This window comes from Bombina bombina, chromosome 3, assembly GCF_027579735.1.
Source record: "Bombina bombina isolate aBomBom1 chromosome 3, aBomBom1.pri, whole genome shotgun sequence".
Classification (NCBI taxonomy): domain Eukaryota; kingdom Metazoa; phylum Chordata; class Amphibia; order Anura; family Bombinatoridae; genus Bombina; species Bombina bombina.
Window position 1 is genome coordinate 662799068 of NC_069501.1, and position 24564 is coordinate 662823631.

The 24564-nt window shown below is 37.2% G+C and overlaps 1 protein-coding gene across 1 annotated transcript in view; it reads right to left on the reverse strand.

Annotated features, from left to right (window-relative positions):
• REPS2 (RALBP1 associated Eps domain containing 2) overlaps positions 1-24564 on the reverse strand; it is a 611369-nt gene that overhangs the window by 338681 nt on the left and 248124 nt on the right. Inside the window, exon 5 of the mRNA XM_053707397.1 lies at positions 6925-7025. Within this exon, the coding sequence (XP_053563372.1) occupies positions 6925-7025 (101 nt within the window). The remainder of the gene's footprint in view (positions 1-6924; positions 7026-24564) is intronic.

Genomic DNA, 24564 nt, shown 5'->3' on the forward strand with positions numbered 1-24564 from the left:
GCTAATTTAGCTAACTGAAAAGCGGCATCTGTAATGAAAGAATTAGCCAACTTCAGGGCGTGAATTCTATCCATGACTTCATCATAAGAAGTCTCCTTCTGGAGCGAGTTTTCTAATTCCTCAAACCAAAAAGCAGCTGCAGTGGTTACAGGAATAATGCAAGAAATTGGTTGAAGAAGAAAACCTTGTTGAACAAAAATTTTCTTAAGTAAACCTTCTAATTTTTTATCCATAGGATCTTTGAAAGCACAACTGTCTTCTATTGGTATAGTCGTGCGCTTAGCTAGCGTTGAAACTGCCCCCTCTACCTTAGGGACCGTCTGCCACGCGTCCCTTCTGGGGTCAACAATGGGGAACATTTTCTTAAATATAGGAGGGGGAACAAAAGGTACACCTGGCTTCTCCCACTCCTTATTCACTATATCCGCCACCCTCTTAGGTATCGGAAACGCATCAGTGTGTACTGGGACCTCTAAGAATTTATCCATATTACACAATTTTTCTGGGACCACCAAAGGCTCACAATCATCAAGCGTAGCTAGGACCTCCTTAAGTAGGGCGCGGAGGTGTTCTTTTAAATTTAAATGCTATGGAATCAGGCTCTGCCTGCTGAGAAACTTTTCCTGTGTCAGAAATTTCTCCCTCAGACAGGCCCTCCCTCACCGCCAAGTCAGATTGATGTGAGGGCACTACAGATAAATTATCCTCTGCGTCTGCTTGCTCATTTTCTATATTTAAAACTGAGCAATCACGCTTCCTAGGAAAAGCTGGCAGTTTGGATAAAAATGCTGCGATAGAATTATCCATTACTGCTGCTAACTGCTGCATAGCAATAGCAATTGGTGCGCTAGATGTACTGGGCATCGCTTGCGCGGGCATAGCTGGTGTTGACACAGAAGGAGAGGATAGTGAGCTATCCTCACTACCTTCAGCTAAAGAATCATCTTGGGCTATATCTTTAAGTGTAATTGTACGGTCCTTAAGCTGTTTGGAAGCTATGGCACACTTCACACATAAATTTAATGGGGGAACCACCTTGGCCTTTGAACATACAGAACATAGGTTATCTGAAGGGTCAGACATGTTTGACAGACTTAAACAGATCTTCAATGCAATAAAAATTATTTTTTACAAAACCGTTACTGTGTCTTTAAATAATAAAAGTACACACTTTATAATCGAAACATCAAAAAACCATCAAATAAACATCCGATTTTAATGAAATTGCACACAAATTTTCAGACCGATTAACCCCTTAATGCCCAAACCAGAGCTAATAACAGCAATTAACCGGTTAAACACACTACAGTACTATGTCACAGCTTCCACTGTGGCCTTTACCTTCCTTAGGGATTATTTTAGTAGGAAATAAGCCTCTCTGGAGTCTTTTCTGATGCCTCTGGACTCCCCACGTGAAGCTGCATGAACTGCCTAGGCAAAACAACTGCGCAATTGAGGCGCGAAAATGAGGCCTCCTTCCTCTTCATTCCAGAGTGGAGGGGCCGTTCTGACTAGATTAGGTGTCCAAATAAGTGCCAGGTGCAAATTAAACCCCAAAAGTGTTTTAAAGTCTGAAAAAACACCTTAATTATAGTGAAAAACATGCTAAAAAGCAATTGATTATGCCCACAAAAGTGTCAACCAGCATAGAGCCCTTAATATAAGCCCTAATCTTATACAGAGTCTAAGAAAAATGCCTTACCTATCCCAGAGGGGATTGCTGACAGTCTTCTAGCATTACTAGGTCTTGTAAGAAAAATGACTGATCATACCTGAAGCAGTTAAGCCTGCAAACTGTTCCCCCCAACTGAAGTTCTCTGGTTTCAACAGTCCTGCATGGGAACAGCAATGGATTTTAGTTACTGGTGCTAAAATCATATTCCTCTCGGCAGAAATCTTCATCACTTTCTGCTGCAGAGTAAATAATACAAGCCGGCACTATTTTAAAATAACAAACTCTTAATAGAAGAATAAAAAACTACAACTAAACACCACATACTCTTTACCACCCCCGTGGAGATGCTACTAGTTAGAGCGGCAAAGAGAATGACTGGGGGGGCGGAGCCTGAGGGGAGCTATATGGACAGCTTTGCTGTGTGCTCTCTTTTAGAGATGGGAAGTTCGATTCATTTAGATGAATCGGTTCATTTCGGACGGTTCGTTAAAGTGAACCGGTTCATGAACCGATTCATCAGTTCACCTACTGGACATGTGACACAGAGCTGCAGATTCGTGTCTTACTGATGCTCTGCCTGCTGACTCGCAAATCCGATTCCTCCTGAATCGTTTAAATGCATGACTCCTGAGTCACTATGTAACAATCTGACTCCTCCTGAATCCTGGACTCTGAACACGCAGCATTGAAGCACTTAGTCTGAAGTTTAATTTTGTTTTTAAACTATACAGTGTGGGGCTGTGTAAACAATAATAAACATATAAAAGACTGGTAATGTTATTCAGGCAGGCCGTTAACATTACCAGTCTTTTATATGTTTATTATTGTTTACACAGCCCCACACTGTATGGTTTAAAAAACAAAAATAAACTTCAGACTAAGTGCTTCAGGCACTGTTATGAATAACAAGCACTGGGGAGAGGGAGGGTAAACCCATTCTATTATATTTTAATTATTGTTTAAACAGCCCCGCACTGTTATGTTATAAACTGGGAAGGGAGAGGGAGGGTAAATAGCAATAGTATGTATGTACAGCAGCATACCTTGATCAGTTCAGTTGGAATAAAAGAAAGTGCATTTGTATCAGTGTACCGAATCATGTACTGTTAACTGATTCATTGCAAAGGAGTTAGTTAACCTCTTAAGGACATATGACGGAATCTTTCCGTCATAAAACAATTGAGCAAACAGAAAGCTGTGTCCTTAAAGGGTTAACAGTACACTGATTCGTTTGCAAACAGTTCACTTCTTGAGTCACTAACAACACTGGTAATATGATCCTAGAGTGAGATTCTGCTGTGTGATTCATTGCAAAGGAGGAGTTAGCAGAAGCAGAACTCACTCTAGGATCGTATTACCAGTGCTGCTGATGACTCAGGAACTGAACTGTTTCAAACGAATCAGGTCAGTCTGGTGAACTGATTCATGCAGTTCAGTGAAAAGATCCGGTTCAAATGAACGATTCGTTCATGAACCGGACATCACTACTCTCTTTGCCACTTCCTGTAGGGATTGAGAATATCCCACAAGTAAGGATGAAGCCGTGGACTGGATACACCAATGTAGGAGAATTTTTTTTTATTTTTTTTTGCAGCATAAATATATATAAGTCAATATTATTGCGAGATGCTAGTCCCAATTTTATTTGAACTATGTAAGTATATTTAGCAGATAGAAGTATATTTGTTTTTGCAGCACAGATATAGGCTCATATTATTGCGAGATATTTATCCCAATCTTATTAGAAGCTATGTAAGTATATTTGGCAGACAGAAGCATATACAAATATGCCATGAAAGAGTGGACTTAAGTGGTTGGATGTGCACCAATATTTTTTGTTGTTTTATATAAGCATATTCATATATATTTACAGGGAACATACAGTTCTCATAGACAGCAATGTAAAGGCACTTTCAGTGCTGTTTTTTTTTCCCTAACACCCCACAGCCGCCCCCTTTAGCCCCAAAAAAATGCTAGGTGCAGTTTTGTGAAAACTAGACTCACTCTTCAGAGAAGAGGAAAGTATAGAAGAGGGCGCTAAATTAAGAAGTGAATGAAATAAAAATAAATAATGTAAGGTATATATGATAATAATGTAAAAATAGTATATATAAAAAATGTATATATATCCTATAGAATACAAATGTGTATGGATTCGTACAAATAATGTGATACACAAGGGTATAAATGGACAATTCAAAAAAAGAATTAGAAATGAAAATTGAAATTACAAATAAAATAAATGAAAATAAAAATCTAATATTAATAATCTCTGAGTATATATCCCAGATTCTAGAGTCCACAAGTCGTCTCTTCTTCCAACAGATTGGGCTTGTTGATGTGGGGTCTTTGAATGAAACAAAGAAGAGCGACTCATGGTGCAGAGAAATGGTAACAGGTGGTAAAGGTGCAGTTTTGGAAAAAGAAAAAACTAACACTTAATCTTGGGGGCATTTGGGGGGCATTTTTAAAATTAACCAGAGATCTGATCTCTGGTTAGTTTTATAAGCGATGAGCTTGTGGTATCGAAAACCAGGCACTTGTAATGGCTGGTTATTCATCGTGCACCTGCAAACGGGCAAATTTACCAATTTGCTGGTGTGTGATAAATTAGCGCTCCACTTGTAATCTAGCCCTAAATGTTCTATACACATTTCTGCATGATTTTTTTTTAAATAATCCAATTCAAGATGTTTTACTTTTTAAAAGTACATTATGGTCAGTTTGACACGAAAATTCTTTGCTTTTTGCACTCCTTTTTTGGCAAATCTTGAGTTAGTATTTAACAAAGATAACAGTCCAGGTTTTATTAAATTGTTAAAATATTGACAAAAATTACAATATTTAACCATGAAAAATCATATTACTGACCCATAGCTGCAATTAGGTGTTTGGACCTTATAAAACATTGATCAAAAAGTTACACAAAAGATATGAAATGCTTAAAGGGATACTAACCCCTCATTTTTTCTTTCATGATTCAGATAGAGCATGCAATTTTAAGCAACTTTCTAATTTACTCCTATTATCAATTTTTCTTTGTTCTCATGTTATCTTGATTTGAAAAAAGCATTAATAAAAGGTTAGGAGCCGGCCCATTTTTTAGTTCAGCACCTTGGTAGAGCTGCTGATTGGTTTGCTACATTTTGCCACAAATCAGCAAGTGCTACCCATGTGCTGAACAAAAAATGGTCTGGCTCTAAAGCTTACAGTATTGCTTTTTCAAATCAAGATAGCAAGAGAATAAAGAAAAATTGATAATAGGAGTAAATTAGAAAGGTGCTTAAAATCTCATGCTCTATCTGAATCATGAAATAAAAAAATTGGGTTTAGTATCCCTTTAAATTGCGCACATCATCAATTCAGTCTGTTAGAAATTGACCAAAACTGCCATAAAACATAAAGAATTAATCATGAAAAACAAATTAATTTGTGCATGATTTTCTCCCTTGCTAACTCAGACTAAAATGGTGTTTGTTAGAAGACAAAAAATAGAAAAGCTGAATCAAGTTTTTGTAGGTAAATCTAAGCCTATATTTGTCTTTCTTAACACGTCACAGCGCTTATCTATCCTTTCTATGGAAAAAAAGACTATATTTACTATATTACACTAAGGATTTGCAGAACTTTCTACTTAACAGATTCAACAAAATGTTAAAACCTTGTATGCCAGAAAGGTTAAGAATTTCTTCACGTCTCAGTAACACTGTTTAATAAAGTACCAGCCATTAGTGAGATTTGTCACACACTAAAATAAAGCATTTTAGTATACAAACTAACAAGGGAATATATATATATATATATATATATATATATATATATATATATATATATATATATATAAACATAGACTATTTGACTTTACAATAATGTGATAGATTTTTCTCAACAATAATGAAAAAATATTTTCTGTAAAAAAAAATCTATTTAGAAGATTTCCTATACATTACAACCACCACAATCCTTTATCAATGTGTTATGCAATATTTGGTATGCAATCATGTAGATGCTGGGTAGAATACAAGTACATCTATTGGCTGCTGGATATTTATTTTGCTATCTATTGCAAAATGTCTGTCTTCTTCCATTGCTTATTCTGATCATTAATAGGTGAATGTAACATGTTAACATATTTATTTATGTACAAAACACAAATATTGCTTTCAATATGTTGAATTTTGTAGTAATGCAAACATATGGCTGTTTTGTATGTTCCTGGCAAATGTGAGATAATATTTACATTTAAAATGTACTGAATACACCAGTAGAATGTTAATGTTGCTGACAGAACTACAATATATTTTTAAATGGATTCACGTTCTGCATTTTACCAAGTAAAACATAGTTTGAAAGAGAGAACTATTTTGAGTGCCTTATAACAATAAAATATGTTTGTATTTGCTTATTTAAAATAAAAAATTAGGGTTAAAAGTCAAATGCGGTAAGCGTGAACAATCCTACTAGTTATTGGACAGTCATCTGTTCTCTAAAGATAGAAAGTATTGTCAGTGAAGTAAGGTAGTGCAGGAAAAATATAGGTGCTGCAGTTTATTAACATCTTGACTGCCTCTCTGGCAACCAAAGGGTTAAACTTGTTGTTTTTTTTTTTTACCCTGTGAATAATAGAATGCATTGCTTAGCTGCCATTTTATGCTTATTAGAATTAGTTGGTTAATTTTTATGAAAGCTGCATTAAAAAAAAATTAAAAAAACTTCAATCACTTTCCTTGCCCTCTAATGTGTTTTCGCACCTTCTAGGTTGCCGTATGCTCAGAGTCAAATATGAGTATTTTATCATGGAGAACTGATGGGTACAATATAAGATATATCAGCAAACCCAGATATGTCAGGATCATGCTGCTGCAATTCAAACCAGACATGTTTCTGCTCAATTATTCTACTAAGCCTATTTTTCTCATTTGTTGTTTGCAGCAATCTTCAGCAATATATCACTTTGAAAATATATTAAGCATAGATTCATACATTCTTACAGTGTACATTTATCAGAGAGAACAAGGTGATAAACAGGGTATACAAACAGTATATACAGGATATATATATATATACACTACACCTACATACATATATATTTGTATATACATACACACACACACTCACCAACATACACACATCTATATATGTATATACACACACAATACATTATAATCAGGGTAGGTATCACAATTTCCATTGGATGATTACAGCATATTTGTTTTTGTTATGTTTTTATTCTATATATATCTCCTTACCCGACTAATAGAAGACTGCAGAGGTGCAGGTTGGTTTCCATAGTTCAGCGGCAACTGTCCATCCTGCTGAAGTAGTGCAGGTTGTCTAGTCTCGTATGCTGCTGCAGAGAGGGAATAATAAAGAAGAATTGGTCACGTGACCCTGAGTCTGCTGTTGCATGGTTACAAGGCTTCCAGTGGTAATTAACTGAATTTAAAGCAATACAAAGCTGCTAAAGTCACTTGACCCTTTTTCTGCTGGAGAATTTGAATTAGGTACAGCAAGGGAGAATAAAAATTAAAATAATCCATTTAAAATCTATTTTTTTCTAATGTTTATATGGCTGAGAATATTTCACTGAATTATTCACATTTTCACCTTAAGGACGTGCTCCAAACAAGTGTATATATTACACTGCAGTGATCATTGCCAGAAACAATGTTATTTAACTGGTAATTGGATTTATAAATGTACAACACAAATAGATATTGTTACCAAACCTGTGAGGCAATGTCTGCCACAAATAAAATAAACATCCAATTCACAGGCAACAAATGTGTACAGAAAAAATAAACAAGAAACAACAACTAAACTGCTTAACACTCCCAATCTTACCTCTTATATACTAGCAGACATTAGCATAATATTCAAAAATAACATCAACTCCCTTTTCAATAGTGAGTAATATTTGTTCACCCCCCTGGCTCTTGCTAATATTAAACACATAGGTAAAGTCTTACTCAGGAGCCACAATTAGGGTTGCCACCTCGGCCATGTTTTCCTGGAAACTTATGAGTTACACATGCTGCAGGGTGTGCAAGGGGGAACATGAATTGCACCCCTGGATAGCACACATATAGTGATCCTGGACAGCACTATTCATGCTCCTCCTTGCATACCGTGCAGCATGTGTAGCTCATAAGTGTCCAGAAAAACATGGCAGAGGTGGCAACCCTAGCCACAATCATAGCATTTTAAAGTTACAGCCAAGAGCTGATGTTTCTGAGCCCCAAGCATCTGCCTGCACAATTGGGGCTCCAGTTCCATATAAAGGCAGGTGTCAGATAGTTACAGACGGTGACACTGTGTGTGTCAGCGTCTATAATGATCATCCGCTGGTGCTAACGGGGGGTGTGGGAGGGATAGCGGGAGTAGGGTTGCCACCTCAGCCATGTTTTCCTGGACACTTATGAGTTACACATGCTGCAGGGTGTGCACGGAGGAACATGTTCAGTATTGTGTTTCTGGACAGCACTATTCATATTCCTCCCTGCATACCCTGCAGCATGTGTAATTTATAAGTGTTCTGTATTTTAAGGGATGGGTGGCAACCCTAAGCGGGAGGCAGGTGTGCGCCCAGCTGTAGAGGGAGGTGGGAGGGAGTGGGATGGGCCTTACACAGCAGAAAAAAAATTAAGGTAGGGGAAGGGATGAGGAGCTACACTACAGAAAAAAAGGGGTGGGGGGGCTAGCGATCAGAAGGGGGGAAGTTGGGGACCACTACACTACAAAAAATATATATGTATCTATAGGTACTGGCAGACTGCCAGTACTAAAGATGGCCACCATTAGTGGGAGGGGGAGGGTTAAAGAGCTCTTTGAGGGGATTAGGGAGTGGGAGAGTTGAGGAGAATCACTACACTGCAGGGAAAAAAAATAATATATATATGCTGCATACTGGCAGACTTAAGATGGTGGTGACCAGTTACATTCTGCAGTGAAATGGAGGCATGAAATATACCAAAATGGGCTTAGATTAATACCTTGGGTTGTCTACTTAAAAAAATATATATAGTTCTGACAGGTAAATAAAACATCAAGGCTCTATTTCTGTTTAAATTGAGTGATAGCAAAAATATTAAAAATTCTTCAGTATTTTGGGCAAGTTCTTCTCTGAATTCCCAGTAGCGAAGTGGTTAATGAAATGTGTTCAATAAAGACATGAAAAATTATAATTGTTTGTGTGTTGTAAGCTTAAGCACATTGGGCGATATTACATATATACGGCGTAGGTTTCAGCGCAACTACTAAAACCCACGCCGGCCGTAAGTTCACCTCGCACATTGGGTGAATCCCATATATGGCGACACCTGGATGAAGATTGAAAATGGCGCCGCCTCCACTCCACAACACCGGAATGAAGATTGAAGATGGAGCCGCCTGGAAGAAGACCTTCAGGAATGGTGAGTATCTATTTCGGGGTTAGTGTTAGGTTTGTTTGTTTTTTGGGTTGTTTTTGTTTTTTAGGGGCTTTTTATTTTATTTAATGGGCAGTAAAAGAGCTGATTGCCCTTTTAAGGGCAATGCCCATACAAATACCCCTTTAGGGCCAATGGATAGATTATTATTTTTTATAGTTAGGTCTTTTTTATTTTGGGGGGTTGGGTGGGTGGGGGGGGGTTTACTGTTAGGGGGTAATTTGTATTTTTAAAGTAAAAGAGCTGATTGCTTTAGGGCAATGCCCTACAAAAGGCCCTTTTAAGGGCTATTGGTAGTAGAATGTTAGCTTAGGGTTTTTCTATTTTGGGGTGGCTTTTTATTTTTATAGGGGTATAAGACTAGGTTTATTTTTTTTCTGTAATCTTAGATTTTTTTGTAATCTTAGTTTTTTTATTTTAATTTAATTTTAGGGTTTTTTTATTTTTTATGTGATCTTGTTTTTTTTTATTTTCATGTAAAGATAGAATTTTTTATTTTGTGTAATTTTAAAATATTTTTTAAACTAGTCTTTTTTATTTTATGTAATTGTAGTTTAATTGGGGTTAATTTATGGTGTGTTAGGTTAGGGGGCTTAGTTATTAGATTGATATTTTTCGTTGTGGGGGCTGGTGGTTTAGGGGTTAATAGTATAATTAGGTAGATTGCGTTCTGGGGGGTTGGTAGTTTAGGGGTTAATACTTTTAATAGTAGTTGCGTTGTGGGTGGATGGTGGATTAGGGATTAATAGTGTAAATAGGTACTTTGCTTTGTGGGGGTTTGGCGGTTAAGGGGTTTATAACTTTATTAGGTAGGTTGTGATGTGGGGGGTTAGCGGTTTCAGGGTTAATACTTTTAATAGTAGTTGCGTTGTGGGTGGATGGCGGATTAGGGTTTAATAGTGTTAATAAGTACTTTGCGCTGCGGGGTTAGCAGTTTAGGGGTTAATAACTTTATTAGGTAGATTGCGATGTGGGGGCTGGCGGTTTAGGGGTTAATAATTTTAATAGTAGTTGTGTTGTGGGTGGATGGCAGATTAGGGGTTAATAACTTTACTAGGTATTTTGTGATGTGGTTGTTGGCGGATTAGGGGTTAATACATTTTATTAGTTATTGCGGTGGGGGGGATCGCGGTTTAGAGGTAGATATTGCGCATGCATTAGGTGTTTGTTAAGGCTTCTAGGGAGTTACAGTACTTATATATTCAGCACAAGGCTTGCTGCACCTGCCTACGTGTGAAAATGGAGTAAAATTTCTCTATTCTGCGCGCCAAAGTCCTTGCTCTGAATATATGATACCGACTTGTTACGCCGGTTCTATGTTAGTTTATGGGAGTAAAAACTGCGTGTGACTGGTAAAATATGCACGGCGCACTTGTATTTGGCGACACCGGCTTTTGTGCCCGACGCCGCATATGTAATCTCGCCCATTGTGTTTGTCTATACTTGTGACTTTGATGTTGATGAGATGACATTTTATGACCAATTCATGCAGAAAACCAACTAATTCCAAAGAGTTCATATACTTTTTCTTGCCACTGTATGTGGGGCTGTGGGCATGTGTGCATGTATCTAGTTGTTGCTATACAAAATCTTGTTTAGAGTGAAAACAGGTAAATTATTTAATGTATTTATATACATATACTGTATTTTGTGTATTATTTGCTGTCATGTAATTTATATGTTAATTTAAGCGTTTTCCATGAGTGTAATATGCGCCACCAACTGCATAACCTAGCCCAGGCCCATAGTGGGTCTCAGAATAGTACATTGTTCCTGATCTTGTTGAGTATGGTGCAAATGCCAAATGCAAAGGATGCATCATGGCAGTCTACCGATCTGCATCACAAAAGTAACAGATTCCAGACAGCCAGTCCAGGACAAGCTTAGCCAGTGTGGCCCAATTGTAGCACTGGACATTGGGTAACTAAGGCCACCCTGCTCTGTAATTAAAGTAAGCTACCTCTGCCCTTTTTTTTATTCCATGCAAACTTGAAAAACAATGTAGTAAAGCATTGTATGCTAATACGGGTCAATAATAGCGCAACAAGCGCAACATTGTTATAATTGTTGTCAGGCCAATCTCCCCTGAAAGGGAAATCAGTCATTTAGATCAGCCAGCAATGAATTTATGAGTGTTATGGTGCAGGTGATCTTGAGTTGGTAGAGTAGGAAAGTATTAGTGTGGTAAATAAATACCTAAACACTTAAAGGAATACTATAGTTAGAAAACAAAGTGTAATATTTTAAAAACAAAATGGCTTAAATAGTATTTTTGCAAAATATATATCAAATTTTTGCAGCTAAAAATTCTATGCATTTATTTTCCTATGCTTCCTAGCCAGCTGTATTAGATGTATAGAGCTACTTGCTCAGCAGTGCCCACAGGGTTGCTAGCTGTTAATTGCACATACTGGACAGCCTGTAGACAGACTGACTGGCTACCGGTTGTAGGTGGGGTCACACAATGAATCCTCGCCAAAGCTCTATCCTATGCCAAACCCTTGACACCGCTATATAGTGATTTTTATCCCCTTAGATGCCAATCACACAAATTAATGATTTAACCTCTTTGGCTGCCAACAGCACACAGCATTGTTTTAAAGGGACAGTCTAGACCCAATACTTATTCCGTATTCCACATCTATAAGCTTGAAAGAAGAACATGAAACTTTTAAATAATGATTCATGGCCCATATACAAAGCTGGCGGAAGCTCTGTTTATTCCAAGAAAATTGTTTGTGACTAGAGGTCACAATTTAAGGCTGGAGGAAAGGAAGAAAGCGCAAATATCACTTTTACGAAGGTGATATTTTGTGCTCAACTTGTAATCGAGCCCTTAAAGTGAATGTAAATTTTGATGCTAAAGTGCCCGTTTTTTAAAAATTCGATTAAAAACAGGGGCATTTTAATTAATCAAAATTTACATTTCACTCGTGTTGTGAAAAAATACCTTTTAAACTTGACAGCCGCTCCAGCTACCCCCGGTCGTCACAAGCCATATCTGACTTCAGAAATGATGGATCGGTCATCCTCCAATCATGGCTTCCCCCCCAGGGGAATCCGTGTCTGATTCAACGCTGTGATTGGACGAAGTTGGATTCCTCATTTTAGACCCAGGAAGAGGCTTTGTGATGGGCGAAGAAGCTGGAGTGGCTGTCAAGATTAAAAGGTAAGTATTTTCACAACACGAGTGAAATGTAAATTTTTATGAATTAAAGTGCCCCTGTTTTTAATCGAATTTACATTTACTTTAATCTCCAGCAACGTAAACGTTTTTTCACTGTAAGAACAATCAAATTGTGGAACTCATTACATAAGGAGGTAGTAAATGCCAATGCCTTAGATACATTTAAAATTGTTCTAGATACATTTTTGGCTAGAAACAGAATTCGGGGATATGACTGCTGGTGTTAAATAGGTCACCTTTTTAATGGGATTAATTTAAGCTCAACTTGAGCTTTTATTGGAAGTATATTAAGATTTGTATAGGTTGAACTCGATGGACTTCTGTCTTTTTTCAACCTCATCTACTATGTTACTATGATTGCTTTTTAGCAGTTGAAAATGGCCGCTAAGCTCTGCTCACAGCTTTCATCTTGTCCAGTTAGCTGTTTTCTTGTAAGGTTTATATGTTCACTACCTGGTTATGGTGTACTGTCCCTTTAACTCATCAACTTCTCCATATATAAGGCACCTCCTACTAGCCCTCATTGCTGGCTAATTGAGAACTCAGTGCATCACAGTTCCTTCTAGATTAGCAATTACAAAGCTACCTGCCAACTTGTTACTCAGAACGCTTACCTCACATCTCATTCTGTTACCTCCTGACTCAGAGTGCTTGTTCTGTCAATCCTGCATCCTGCTTGTTCGTAAGACCCAACGGCTTCACCTCTATTGGAGAAATCCTTCACAGCACCGTGTCTGATATTCCCTAACCTCGCAGACATCATTAGCTATGGACAGCTCAGACCGCTTCTCCTACCCGAAACTTGCTGTAGTGTTAAGCTACAGACTTCCAGCCTGTCAGACTGCCTGTTACTCAGAACATTTAGAGGTAACGTAACTAATTGCCAAATGTAAACATTGTGTTAGTGTGTACATATATTAACTTCAGTTGCATTCGGCAGATATTAAGTCACAGAGGGAACCCTTCTATGCTTTCAATTAAGGTTTCTTCCGTGACACAAACAGAAACAAATCCATTTACCAAGTTACTACCTAGAGCATAGTGTTTAATAAGCCTTGCATATAACTGTTAAGCCAGGACGTTAGCATTACACAATTAGCTAGCCTTACAAAATGGAAATAGTGGGGTTAACCCCATAACTTTGGCCTAGATTTGGAGTTTGGCGGTAGAAGGGCTGTTAACGCTCCGCGGGTTTTTTTCTGGCCGCACCATAAATTTAACTCTGGTATCGAGAGTTCAAACAAATGCTGCGTTAGGCTCCAAAAAAGGAGCGTAGAGCATTTTTACCGCAAATGCAACTCTCGATACCAGAGTTGCTTACGGACGTGGCCAGCCTCAAAAACGTGCTCGTGCACGATTCCCCCATAGGAAACAATGGGGCTGTTTGAGCTGAAAAAAAACCTAACACCTGCAAAAAAGCAGCGTTCAGCTCCTAACGCAGCCCCATTGTTTCCTATGGGGAAACACTTCCTACGTCTGCACCTAACACTCTAACATGTACCCCGAGTCTAAACACCCCTAACCTTACACTTATTAACCCCTATTCTGCCGCCCCCGCTATCGCTGACCCCTGCATATTTTTTTTAACCCCTAATCTGCCGCTCCGTAAACCGCCGCAACCTACGTTATCCCTATGTACCCCTAATCTGCTGCCCTAACATCGCCGACCCCTATATTATATTTATTAACCCCTAATCTGCCCCCTCAACGTCGCCGACACCTGCCTACACTTATTAACCCCTAATCTGCCGAGCGGACCTGAGCGCTACTATAATAAAGTTATTAACCCCTAATCCGCCTCACTAACCCTATCATAAATAGTATTAACCCCTAATCTGCCCTCCCTAACATCGCCGACACCTACCTTCAATTATTAACCCCTAATCTGACGACCGGAGCTCATCGCTACTATAATAAATGGATTAACCCCTAAAGCTAAGTCTAACCCTAACACTAACACCCCCCTAACTTAAATATAATTTACATCTAACGAAATAAATTAACTCTTATTAAATAAATGATTCCTATTTAAAGCTAAATACTTACCTGTAAAATAAATCCTAATATAGCTACAATATAAATTATAATTATATTATAGCTATTTTAGGATTAATATTTATTTTACAGGCAACTTTGTAATTATTTTAACCAGGTACAATAGCTATTAAATAGTTAAGAACTATTTAATAGTTACCTAGTTAAAATAATAACAAATTTACCTGTAAAATAAATCCTAACCTAAGATATAATTAAACCTAACACTACCCTATCAATAAATTAATTAAATAAACTACCTACAATTACCTACAATTAACCTAACACTACACTATCAATAAATTAATTAAACACAATTCCTACAAATAAATACAATTAAATAAACTAGCTAAAGTACAAAAAATAAAAAAGAACTAAGTTACAAAAAATAAAAAAATATTTACAAACATAAGAAAAATATTACAACAATTTTAAACTAATTACACCTACTCTAAGCCCCCTAATAAAATAACAAAGCCCCCCAAAATAAAAAATTCCCTACCCTATTCTAAATTTAAAAAGTTACAAGCTCTTTTACCTTACCAGCCCTGAACAGGGCCCTTTGCGGGGCATGCCCCAAGAATTTCAGCTCTTTTGCCTGTAAAAAAAAACATACAATACCCCCCCCCCAACATTACAACCCACCACCCACATACCCCTAATCTAACCCAAACCCCCCTTAAAGAAACCTAACACTAAGCCCCTGAAGATCATCCTACCTTGTCTTCACCATACCAGGTTCACCGATCCGTCCTGGCTCCAACATCTTCATCCAACCCAAGCGGGGGTTGGCGATCCATCATCCGGTGGCTGAAGAGGTCCAGAAGAGGCTCCAAAGTCTTCCTCCTATCCGGCAAGAAGAGGACATCCGGACCGGCAAACATCTTCTCCAAGCGGCATCTTCAATCTTCTTCCATCCGGTGCGGAGCGGGTCCATCTTGAAGCAGGCGACGCGGATCCATCCTCTTCTTCCGTTGTCTCCCGACGAATGACGGTTCCTTTAAGGGACGTCATCCAAGATGGCGTCCCTCGAATTCCGATTGGCTGATAGGATTCTATCAGCCAATCGGAATTAAGGTAGGAATTTTCTGATTGGCTGATGGAATCAGCCAATCAGAATCAAGTTCAATCCGATTGGCTGATCCAATCAGCCAATCAGATTGAGCTCACATTCTATTGGCTGTTCCGATCAGATCGAAGATCGAAGATGCCGCTTGGAGAAGATGTTTGCCGGTCCGGATGTCCTCTTCTTGCCGGATAGGAGGAAGACTTTGGAGCCTCTTCTGGACCTCTTCAGCCACCGGATGATGGATCGCCAACCCCCGCTTGGGTTGGATGAAGATGTTGGAGCCAGGACGGATCGGTGAACCTGGTATGGTGAAGACAAGGTAGGATGATCTTCAGGGGCTTAGTGTTAGGTTTCTTTAAGGGGGGTTTGGGTTAGATTAGGGGTATGTGGGTGGTGGGTTGTAATGTTGGGGGGGGGGGGTATTGTATGTTTTTTTTTACAGGCAAAAGAGCTGAAATTCTTGGGGCATGCCCCGCAAAGGGCCCTGTTCAGGGCTGGTAAGGTAAAAGAGCTTGTAACTTTTTTAATTTAGAATAGGGTAGGGAATTTTTTATTTTGGGGGGCTTTGTTATTTTATTAGGGGGCTTAGAGTAGGTGTAATTAGTTTAAAATTGTTGTAATATTTTTCTTATGTTTGTAAATATTTTTTTATTTTTTGTAACTTAGTTCTTTTTTATTTTTTGTACTTTAGCTAGTTTATTTAATTGTATTTATTTGTAGGAATTGTGTTTAATTAATTTATTGATAGTGTAGTGTTAGGTTAATTGTAGGTAATTGTAGGTAGTTTATTTAATTAATTTATTGATAGGGTAGTGTTAGGTTTAATTATATCTTAGGTTAGGATTTATTTTACAGGTAAATTTGTTATTATTTTAACTAGGTAACTATTAAATAGTTCTTAACTATTTAATAGCTATTGTACCTGGTTAAAATAATTACAAAGTTGCCTGTAAAATAAATATTAATCCTAAAATAGCTATAATATAATTATAATTTATATTGTAGCTATATTAGGATTTATTTTACAGGTAAGTATTTAGCTTTAAATAGGAATCATTTATTTAATAAGAGTTAATTTATTTCGTTAGATGTAAATTATATTTAAGTTAGGGGGGTGTTAGTGTTAGTGTTAGACTTAGCTTTAGGGGTTAATCCATTTATTATAGTAGCAATGAGCTCCGGTCGTCAGATTAGGGGTTAATAATTGAAGGTAGGTGTCGGCGATGTTAGGGAGGGCAGATTAGGGGTTAATACTATTTATGATAGGGTTAGTGAGGCGGGTTAGGGGTTAATAACTTTATTATAGTAGCGGTGCGGTCCGCTCGGCAGATTAGGGGTTAATAAGTGTAGGCAGGTGGAGGCGACGTTGAGGGGGGCAGATTAGGGGTTAATAAATATAATATAGGGGTCGGCGGGGTTAGGGGCAGCAGATTAGGGGTACATAAGTATAACGTAGGTGGCGGTCGGCAGATTAGGGGTTAAAATATTTTAATCGAGTGGCGGCGATGTGGGGGGAGCTCGGTTTAGGGGTACATAGGTAGTTTATGGGTGTTAGTGTACTTTAGGGTACAGTAGTTAAGAGCTTTATGAACCGGCGTTAGCCAGAAAGCTCTTAACTCCTGCTATTTTCAGGCGGCTGGAGTTTTGTCGTTAGAGCTCTAACGCTCACTTCAGAAACGACTCTAAATACCGGCGTTAGGAAGATCCCATTGAAAAGATAGGCTACGCAAATGGCGTAGGGGGATCTGCTGTATGGAAAAGTCGCGGCTGAAAAGTGAGCGTTAGACCCTTTAATCACTGACTCCAAATACCAGCGGGCGGCCAAAACCAGCGTTAGGAGCCTCTAACGCTGGTTTTGACGGCTACCGCCGAACTCCAAATCTAGGCCTTTGTTTCCTGTTGAGAACTCCTTATACTGTTACTATGGATCAAAATCCAATAGCAGAACAAATTAAATATTTGTCCGATAGAATGGACATTTTGGCAAGTTCTTTCCACAAATTGCAAGTTGAAAACCTAGCTCTAAAAGCCTGTTTAAGGGAAGTTCTAACCATTAAACCTATTCCTTCAGAGACACAACCAGAACCTTTAGTCTCATCTCCTGAAAGGTTTTCTGGTGTTCGTTCCCAATTTAGGGAATTCAAAAATTCCTGTATGCTTCTTTTTTATCTTAATCCCAGAACCTACCCCTCAGAGAGGATAAGAGTTTTAACCGTGATATCATATCTAAGGGGGGAGCCTAGGACCTGGGCGGATACGTTTTATGAAAAACATGACTCCATTCTGGGTTCCCTAGATATGTTTTTTGCTGAGATGTCAGCAGTCAGCATTATATGATGATTCTTTCAAACAAATTTCTGCAGAAAATTCCTTGAGGTCCTTGAAACAATCAAAGAATCCGGTGGAGGTGTATATCACTCAATTTAAGATATCTGCAAGGGATTCTTTGTGGAATGATGTTTCTCTAAAAAATCAATTTCATCTTGGGTTATCTGAGAAAGTTAAAGATGAGCTCTCTCGTGTTGGCATCCCAGATACCCTTGAAGAACTTTTTTCTCTTTCCATTAACATAGATAGGCGTCTCAGGGAAAGACGTTCTGAGAAGTACCTTCCTTCACCCTCCTATATGTCTAAGGATACACCACAACCTATGGAAATTGGTTTCATCAAAGGCCCATTGTCACTACAAGAAAAATCTAGGAGAAAATCCCTGAAACTTTGCATGTATTGCGCATCCCCCGCACAAAAGATGGGTAAGACTCCTAGAAATCCAATTACGTTCGCATTAAAGAAATCAGATTCCTCTTACTTAACTCTACCCATTTTCTTTCAGTGCGAACACTTCAAGATCAAGACTGATGCCATAGTTGACACAGGATCATGTGGAAACTTTGTTGATGTTGATTTCGTGAAAATAAATACAATTCCAGTTATTAGCAAGCACAATCATGTCTCTGTGAAGGTCATTGATGGTAACTTGTTATCCTCTGGTCCGGTTACTCACCAAACTGTACCTATACACCTAGCTACTGACACAGGTCATACAGAAATATTGTCCTTTGATGTAATTCCATCCCTCATGTTTGATATTGTACTGCTGAGTTGAACTACCCTGTAGGGGAAAAGGAACTGCTGGCAGGGAAATTTTCATTCGACCATTGGCAGCATCTCCTGGAGGGTGTAAAAAAAGGGGAAGATTAGTGCGCGCTAGAGGATGGTATTTCTAAACACTACTCTAAAGATACAATCTCTGTATTGTATCAGACACAAGTAAAAACCAATATCGAAGCCTAAGCTTCAGGATAGAGTGAGTGCGCTTTTGAGCTTAAAGTATACACACCATATAGAAATTATTGTTCGAATTTAATGAACATATTTAGGCATAATACACAAAAATATACAAACAACTAAATATAGGGACGTCTCCCTGTATAGTAAAAAAACTCAGATAAAAATCCTGATTTATTATAAATGCAGGTAAAATCCTATATAGGCTAAGCAAAAATTTGCAGATGACAATTAAGAATATATGATATCATGGAGATATTAAAATGTATGGCATAACACTAATGTAATAAAACTTAGACTAAAAACAAGAGGAATGAATTAAATGATAAGCACCAAGTTCATATGTATAATCACAGTGCAGGTAGCCGTATGCAAATCGGCATAGGTGTTGTAACACTTGTAAGAAATGACGGCTTGGATTCGTATATGCTAAAAGTTTGCTCCACAAACAATTGCAAGGTACTATACCGTAAGTTCAGAGGGTGTTACCGAGAAAAAGAGAGATCCTTCGGTCAAACCTCGGACCGCGGCTGCAGTAACTGCCATTCCTGGGGATAGAAGTGTACAGACCTCTGCACATGTGAGTCGGCGTCTGACATCACAGACTTCCCATCCGCTCTTCTCAGATTGTTGTTCGATGTTCCGGCAGCGTGAAGGAAAAACAGCTGATTGCTGTGTCCTGATGTCAACTCGCTGTAAAGGCAGACTTGCCTGCTGTAGATGTACTTGTTGGTCCAGTAGAATGGTGGGGCACAGGTTCTCCCTCACCTTAGGATATATAAAGATGATATTAACACGGGTTAAAAGTTGCAGTGCAGACTGCACTGGAATGTCCTTTTTTCAAAGTCACAGTGTCACAAATGCAAGCGATGCGTTTCGCCCTCCCTTGGACTTTATCAAGATGCATGTGACAGGTAACTGAGAGTCTTTTAAGTGATCCATTCACTTATAATTGGTTAGTAGGTTCAATTGTAAAGGTAACACCCTCCAGGTAGTTAAGGTGGTATATGTTTTCTTTTATCTTTGAAGTCCTTCTTCTTTAATTACTAGGGTAACACCCTCCAGGTAGTTAAGGTGGTATATGCTTACTTTAGTCTTTGTAATCTCTTTTGCTTTGTGCCTATCTGACACCAATATATAGAGAGAGTTTCATGAAATATATAAAAGATACATCTGTGCAATACGTCAAATATATCAGTTGTGTCATAACAATAAAGCCATACTATGTATATTGGAGTTGCTAACCATAGATATAATTTTAAACCAAAAATTAGTTAAAAATTGATTAAAAATATTATGTATCTGCCCTGAGTGGGAATATATATTATAGGGGGATATTTACATATATTTGTTAAAAACATCATGAAAAATAAATACATAATAATAATGTGTCCAATTCTAAAAAGTAGGTGAATAAATGAATAGCAATATATTTACAATTATAAGGTTGAAAGTGAACCTATCAAAACAATTATTAAGCTTATAGTTTAAAAAATTAAATAAAATCATAATTGTATAAAGTGCATGTGAATATAAAGTGCTGTTTGAACAATTCTATTCAAATAAAAATGGGGAAAGGTCCAGTTCTGAGTTGAGACCCTTTGGGAATAAAGTGTCATATTTGTAAATCAATTCAGCTTCTTGTATTAAAAGTGTTTTCTCCTTGTTACCTCCTCTCCAGTGTCCCTTGACTTTTTTAATCCCCCAATAATTGAGTGCTTTAGTGTCCCCGTAGTGTTTTTCTTTAAAGTGTTTATAAAGTGAGGTGTCATCCCTACCCTTTTCTATACATAATAAATGTTCCCTAATCCTATCCTTTAGGGATCTAGTTGTTTCACCAAAGTAAAAGAGATTACATGAACATTTTAGTGCATAAATAATATTTTTATGAGTGCACCTGATTAAATCCTTAATTTGAAAATTAGTTTCTGAACTGTTTATTTTTAAAACCTTCAGTTTGGAGCTGTGTTTGCAGGCCTTACATGTATAACAGGGAAAGAATCCTACTGGTATTTTACCCTCCAAGTCTTTTTGTGTTGAATTATTACTATTCCTTTTCAGTTCACTGGGAGCTAGCTGCATTTTAAAATTGTTTGCTCTTCTAAAAATAAAGGTCGGTTTATCTGCCAATTTTTTCCCAATTATATTGTCTTCCTTTAAAAGGGGCCAGTGTTTCCTTATTATCTTTTTGATTATGTTATGGTCTACACTGTAATCCGTAATAAAGGGAACATTAATTAGATCACTCTCTTCTCTTTTTTTGGTCTTATACTCTAGAAGTTAATTTATATTGGTTGAACATGCTTTAGAAATTGCGTTATCAATTCTGGATTTCTCATATCCCCTATCCTCAAATTTTTTTGCTATTAGAGTGACTTGATTCTCAAAGTCTTCTATCCTTGAGCAATTTCTTTTAATACGTAGTGTTTGCCCGTAAGGGATGTTATCCTTCCAGGTTTTTAAGTGGCAGCTCTCTGCATGAATTAAATTATTACAATCGACTGGTTTAAAATGGGTCTTAGTTTCTAATTTGTCTTTAATGGCCATAATTTCCAGGTCAAGGAAGTTAACCTTAGTTTGACTGTAGTTGCTTAAAAATTTGAGACCATAGTTATTAGAATTCATCCTCTCAAAAAGTTTAATTAGTTCATTCTCAGGGCCTTTCCAAATTAACAACAAATCATCTATATAGCGCTTGTAGAGCACGAGGCTCGCACAGAGAGGGTCATTATTGAAGAATTCTTCTTCCCAGAGCCCCATAAATAAATTCGCATAACTCGGTGCGAAACTCATGCCCATGGCTGTGCCCTCTATCTTTCTGTAGAATTTGCTGTCAAAAGAAAAAAAATTATGCTCTAATATGTATTGGAAACTTTTTAATATGAAATCACTTTGTTTGGCTTCCATATTGGTATCACCATATAGATTTTTTTTAACTGCTGCTATTCCCTGTCAGTGATCAATCACAGTGTACAGTGATGATACATCGCATGTTGCGATTATCATTCCATCCTCCCATTTTATAGAATTTAAAATATTCAGTAATTGAGTTGAATCTTTCAAATGTGAATTCAAGTTGGTTACATAAGGTTGTAAGAACCGGTCTATATATTGAGATAGATTGGCAGAGATCGAGTTTATCCCAGATATGATGGGCCTCCCTGGTGGATTTATGAGACATTTGTGCACTTTTGGAAGGAAATAAAAGATAGGAATTTTGGAATGTTTAGGTGTTAAATAGTTGAATTCACTTTCATTAAGAAGTCCTTCAGATTTTCCTTCAGTAAAAATTTTATTTAATATTTTAATATATTTATCTGTAGGATTCATTGGTAGTACTTCATATGTTTTCTTATCATTTAAAAGCCTGTATGCCTCAACCATATACTTGTCTGTATCCATTATCAACTATAAGCTTAATAATTGTTTTGATAGGTTCACTTTCAACCTTATAATTGTAAATATATTGCTATTCATTTATTCACCTACTTTTTAGAATTGGACACATTATTATTATGTATTTATTTTTCATGATGTTTTTAACAAATATATGTAAATATCCCCCTATAATATATATTCCCACTCAGGGCAGATACATAATATTTTTAATCAATTTTTAACTAATTTTTGGTTTAAAATTATATCTATGGTTAGCAACTCCAATATACATAGTATGGCTTTATTGTTATGACACAACTGATATATATGACGTATTGCACAGATGTATCTTTTATATATTTCATGAAACTCTCTCTATATATTGGTGTCAGATAGGCACAAAGCAAAAGAGATTACAAAGACTAAAGTAAGCATATACCACCTTAACTACCTGGAGGGTGTTACCCTAGTAATTAAAGAAGAAGGACTTCAAAGATAAAAGAAAACATATACCACCTTAACTACCTGGAGGGTGTTACCTTTACAATTGAACCTACTAACCAATCATAAGTGAATGGATCACTTAAAAGACTCTCAGTTACCTGTCACATGCATCTTGATAAAGTCCAAGGGAGGGCGAAATGCATCGCTTGCATTTGTGACACTGTGACTTTGAAAAAAGGATATTCCAGTGCAGTCTGCACTGCAACTTTTAACCCGAGTTAATATCATCTTTATATATCCTAAGGTGAGGGAGAACCTGTGCCCCACAGCAATCAGCTGTTTTCCTTCACGCTGCCGGAACATCGAACAACAATCTGAGAAGAGCGGATGGGAAGTCTGTGACGTCAGAAGCCGACTCACATGTGCAGAGGTCTGTACACTTCTATCCCCAGGAACGGCAGTTACTGCAGCCGCGGTCCAAGGTTTGACCGAAGGATCTCTCTTTTTCTCGGTAACACCCTCTGAACTTACGGTATAGTACCTTGCAATTGTTTGTGGAGCAAACTTTTAGCATACGAATCCAAGCCGTCATTTCTTACAAGTGTTACAACACCTATGCCGATTTGCATACGGCTACCTGCACTGTGATTATACATATGAACTTGGTGCTTATCATTTAATTCATTCCTCTTGTTTTTAGTCTAAGTTTTATTACATTAGTGTTATGCCATACATTTTAATATCTCCATGATATCATATATTCTTAATTGTCATCTGCAAATTTTTGCTTAGCCTATATAGGATTTTACCTGCATTTATAATAAGTCAGGATTTTTATCTGAGTTTTTTTACTATACAGGGAGACGTCCCTATATTTAGTTGTTTGTATATCTTTGTGTATTATGCCTAAATATGTTCATTAAATTCGAACAATAATTTCTATATGATGTGTATACTTTAAGCTTAAAAGCGCACTCACTCTATCCTGAAGCTTAGGCTTCGATATTGGTTTTTACTTGTGTCTGATACAATACAGAGATTGTATCTTTAGAGTAGTGTTTAGAAATACCATCCTCTAGCGCGCACTAATCTTCCCCTTTTTTTACTTCCTTCATTTATCTCTGACCTTTAGTGTGCTGCTTCGGACACCATATTCCATTCTAACACTAATAAACATTATTGTATACCCATGAATAGCACTATGGAGGACTTATTTGACTTTAGGGATAAAATCTACTTGGAATTAAGTAGTTATAGTAAGTCTACTACCCACAGTAACCATTCTATTCCCAATTTATCAGATTTGATGAACAAACTTGAATCAGCCATGGTTAAAGAGCTAAAACAAAAAATGGAGCTAGTATTTCTAAATAGGTACACGAATAAGGGAATTATCCCTAGAGGATTACAGTTCAGTAAGAACTGCACTTTTACTCTAAGTTAAGAACTACAGGCAGAATGGACTGATACACTTAATACAGCCTCTAGATGGCTTATAGAAATTCTAAAAAAATCCCGTAAAGAAACATTATTAACTATAGAGGCAAATATTTCTGAACTGAAAGAAAAACTAAAGGGTTTGAGGGAAGAAACAGAATTTAAAGAAAAGCAAAAAGTGATAATTAACAAATTAGATAATTTGAATAAAGACCTATTGAGATCAAAATGGGGTAAAATGGAAAGGGATATCAAGGACAATACTGATAAAAGTACAGAGACACATAAAGAGATAGATCAGCAAGAATCTATAAAACCTCACAATAAAAATAATAAAAAAGAAAACCCCTCCAGAAATTATAACCAACAACACCATTCTCAATATGCCAGTTATAACAATAGCCATCTTAATTATAATTACAATCAGGAGAACACTAATAACTATTATAGACGTAATTATAATAATAATTATAGAAATTCCAACTATTAGAATTCTGAACATTACCGACAACAAAATCAGGGATATCGAAATCATTTTGAATACCAAAATCGTAACAACAGACATCGGATCAATAATCATGGCTATTATTACAATAATTCTAATCGCAATTATGATTACCAAAGG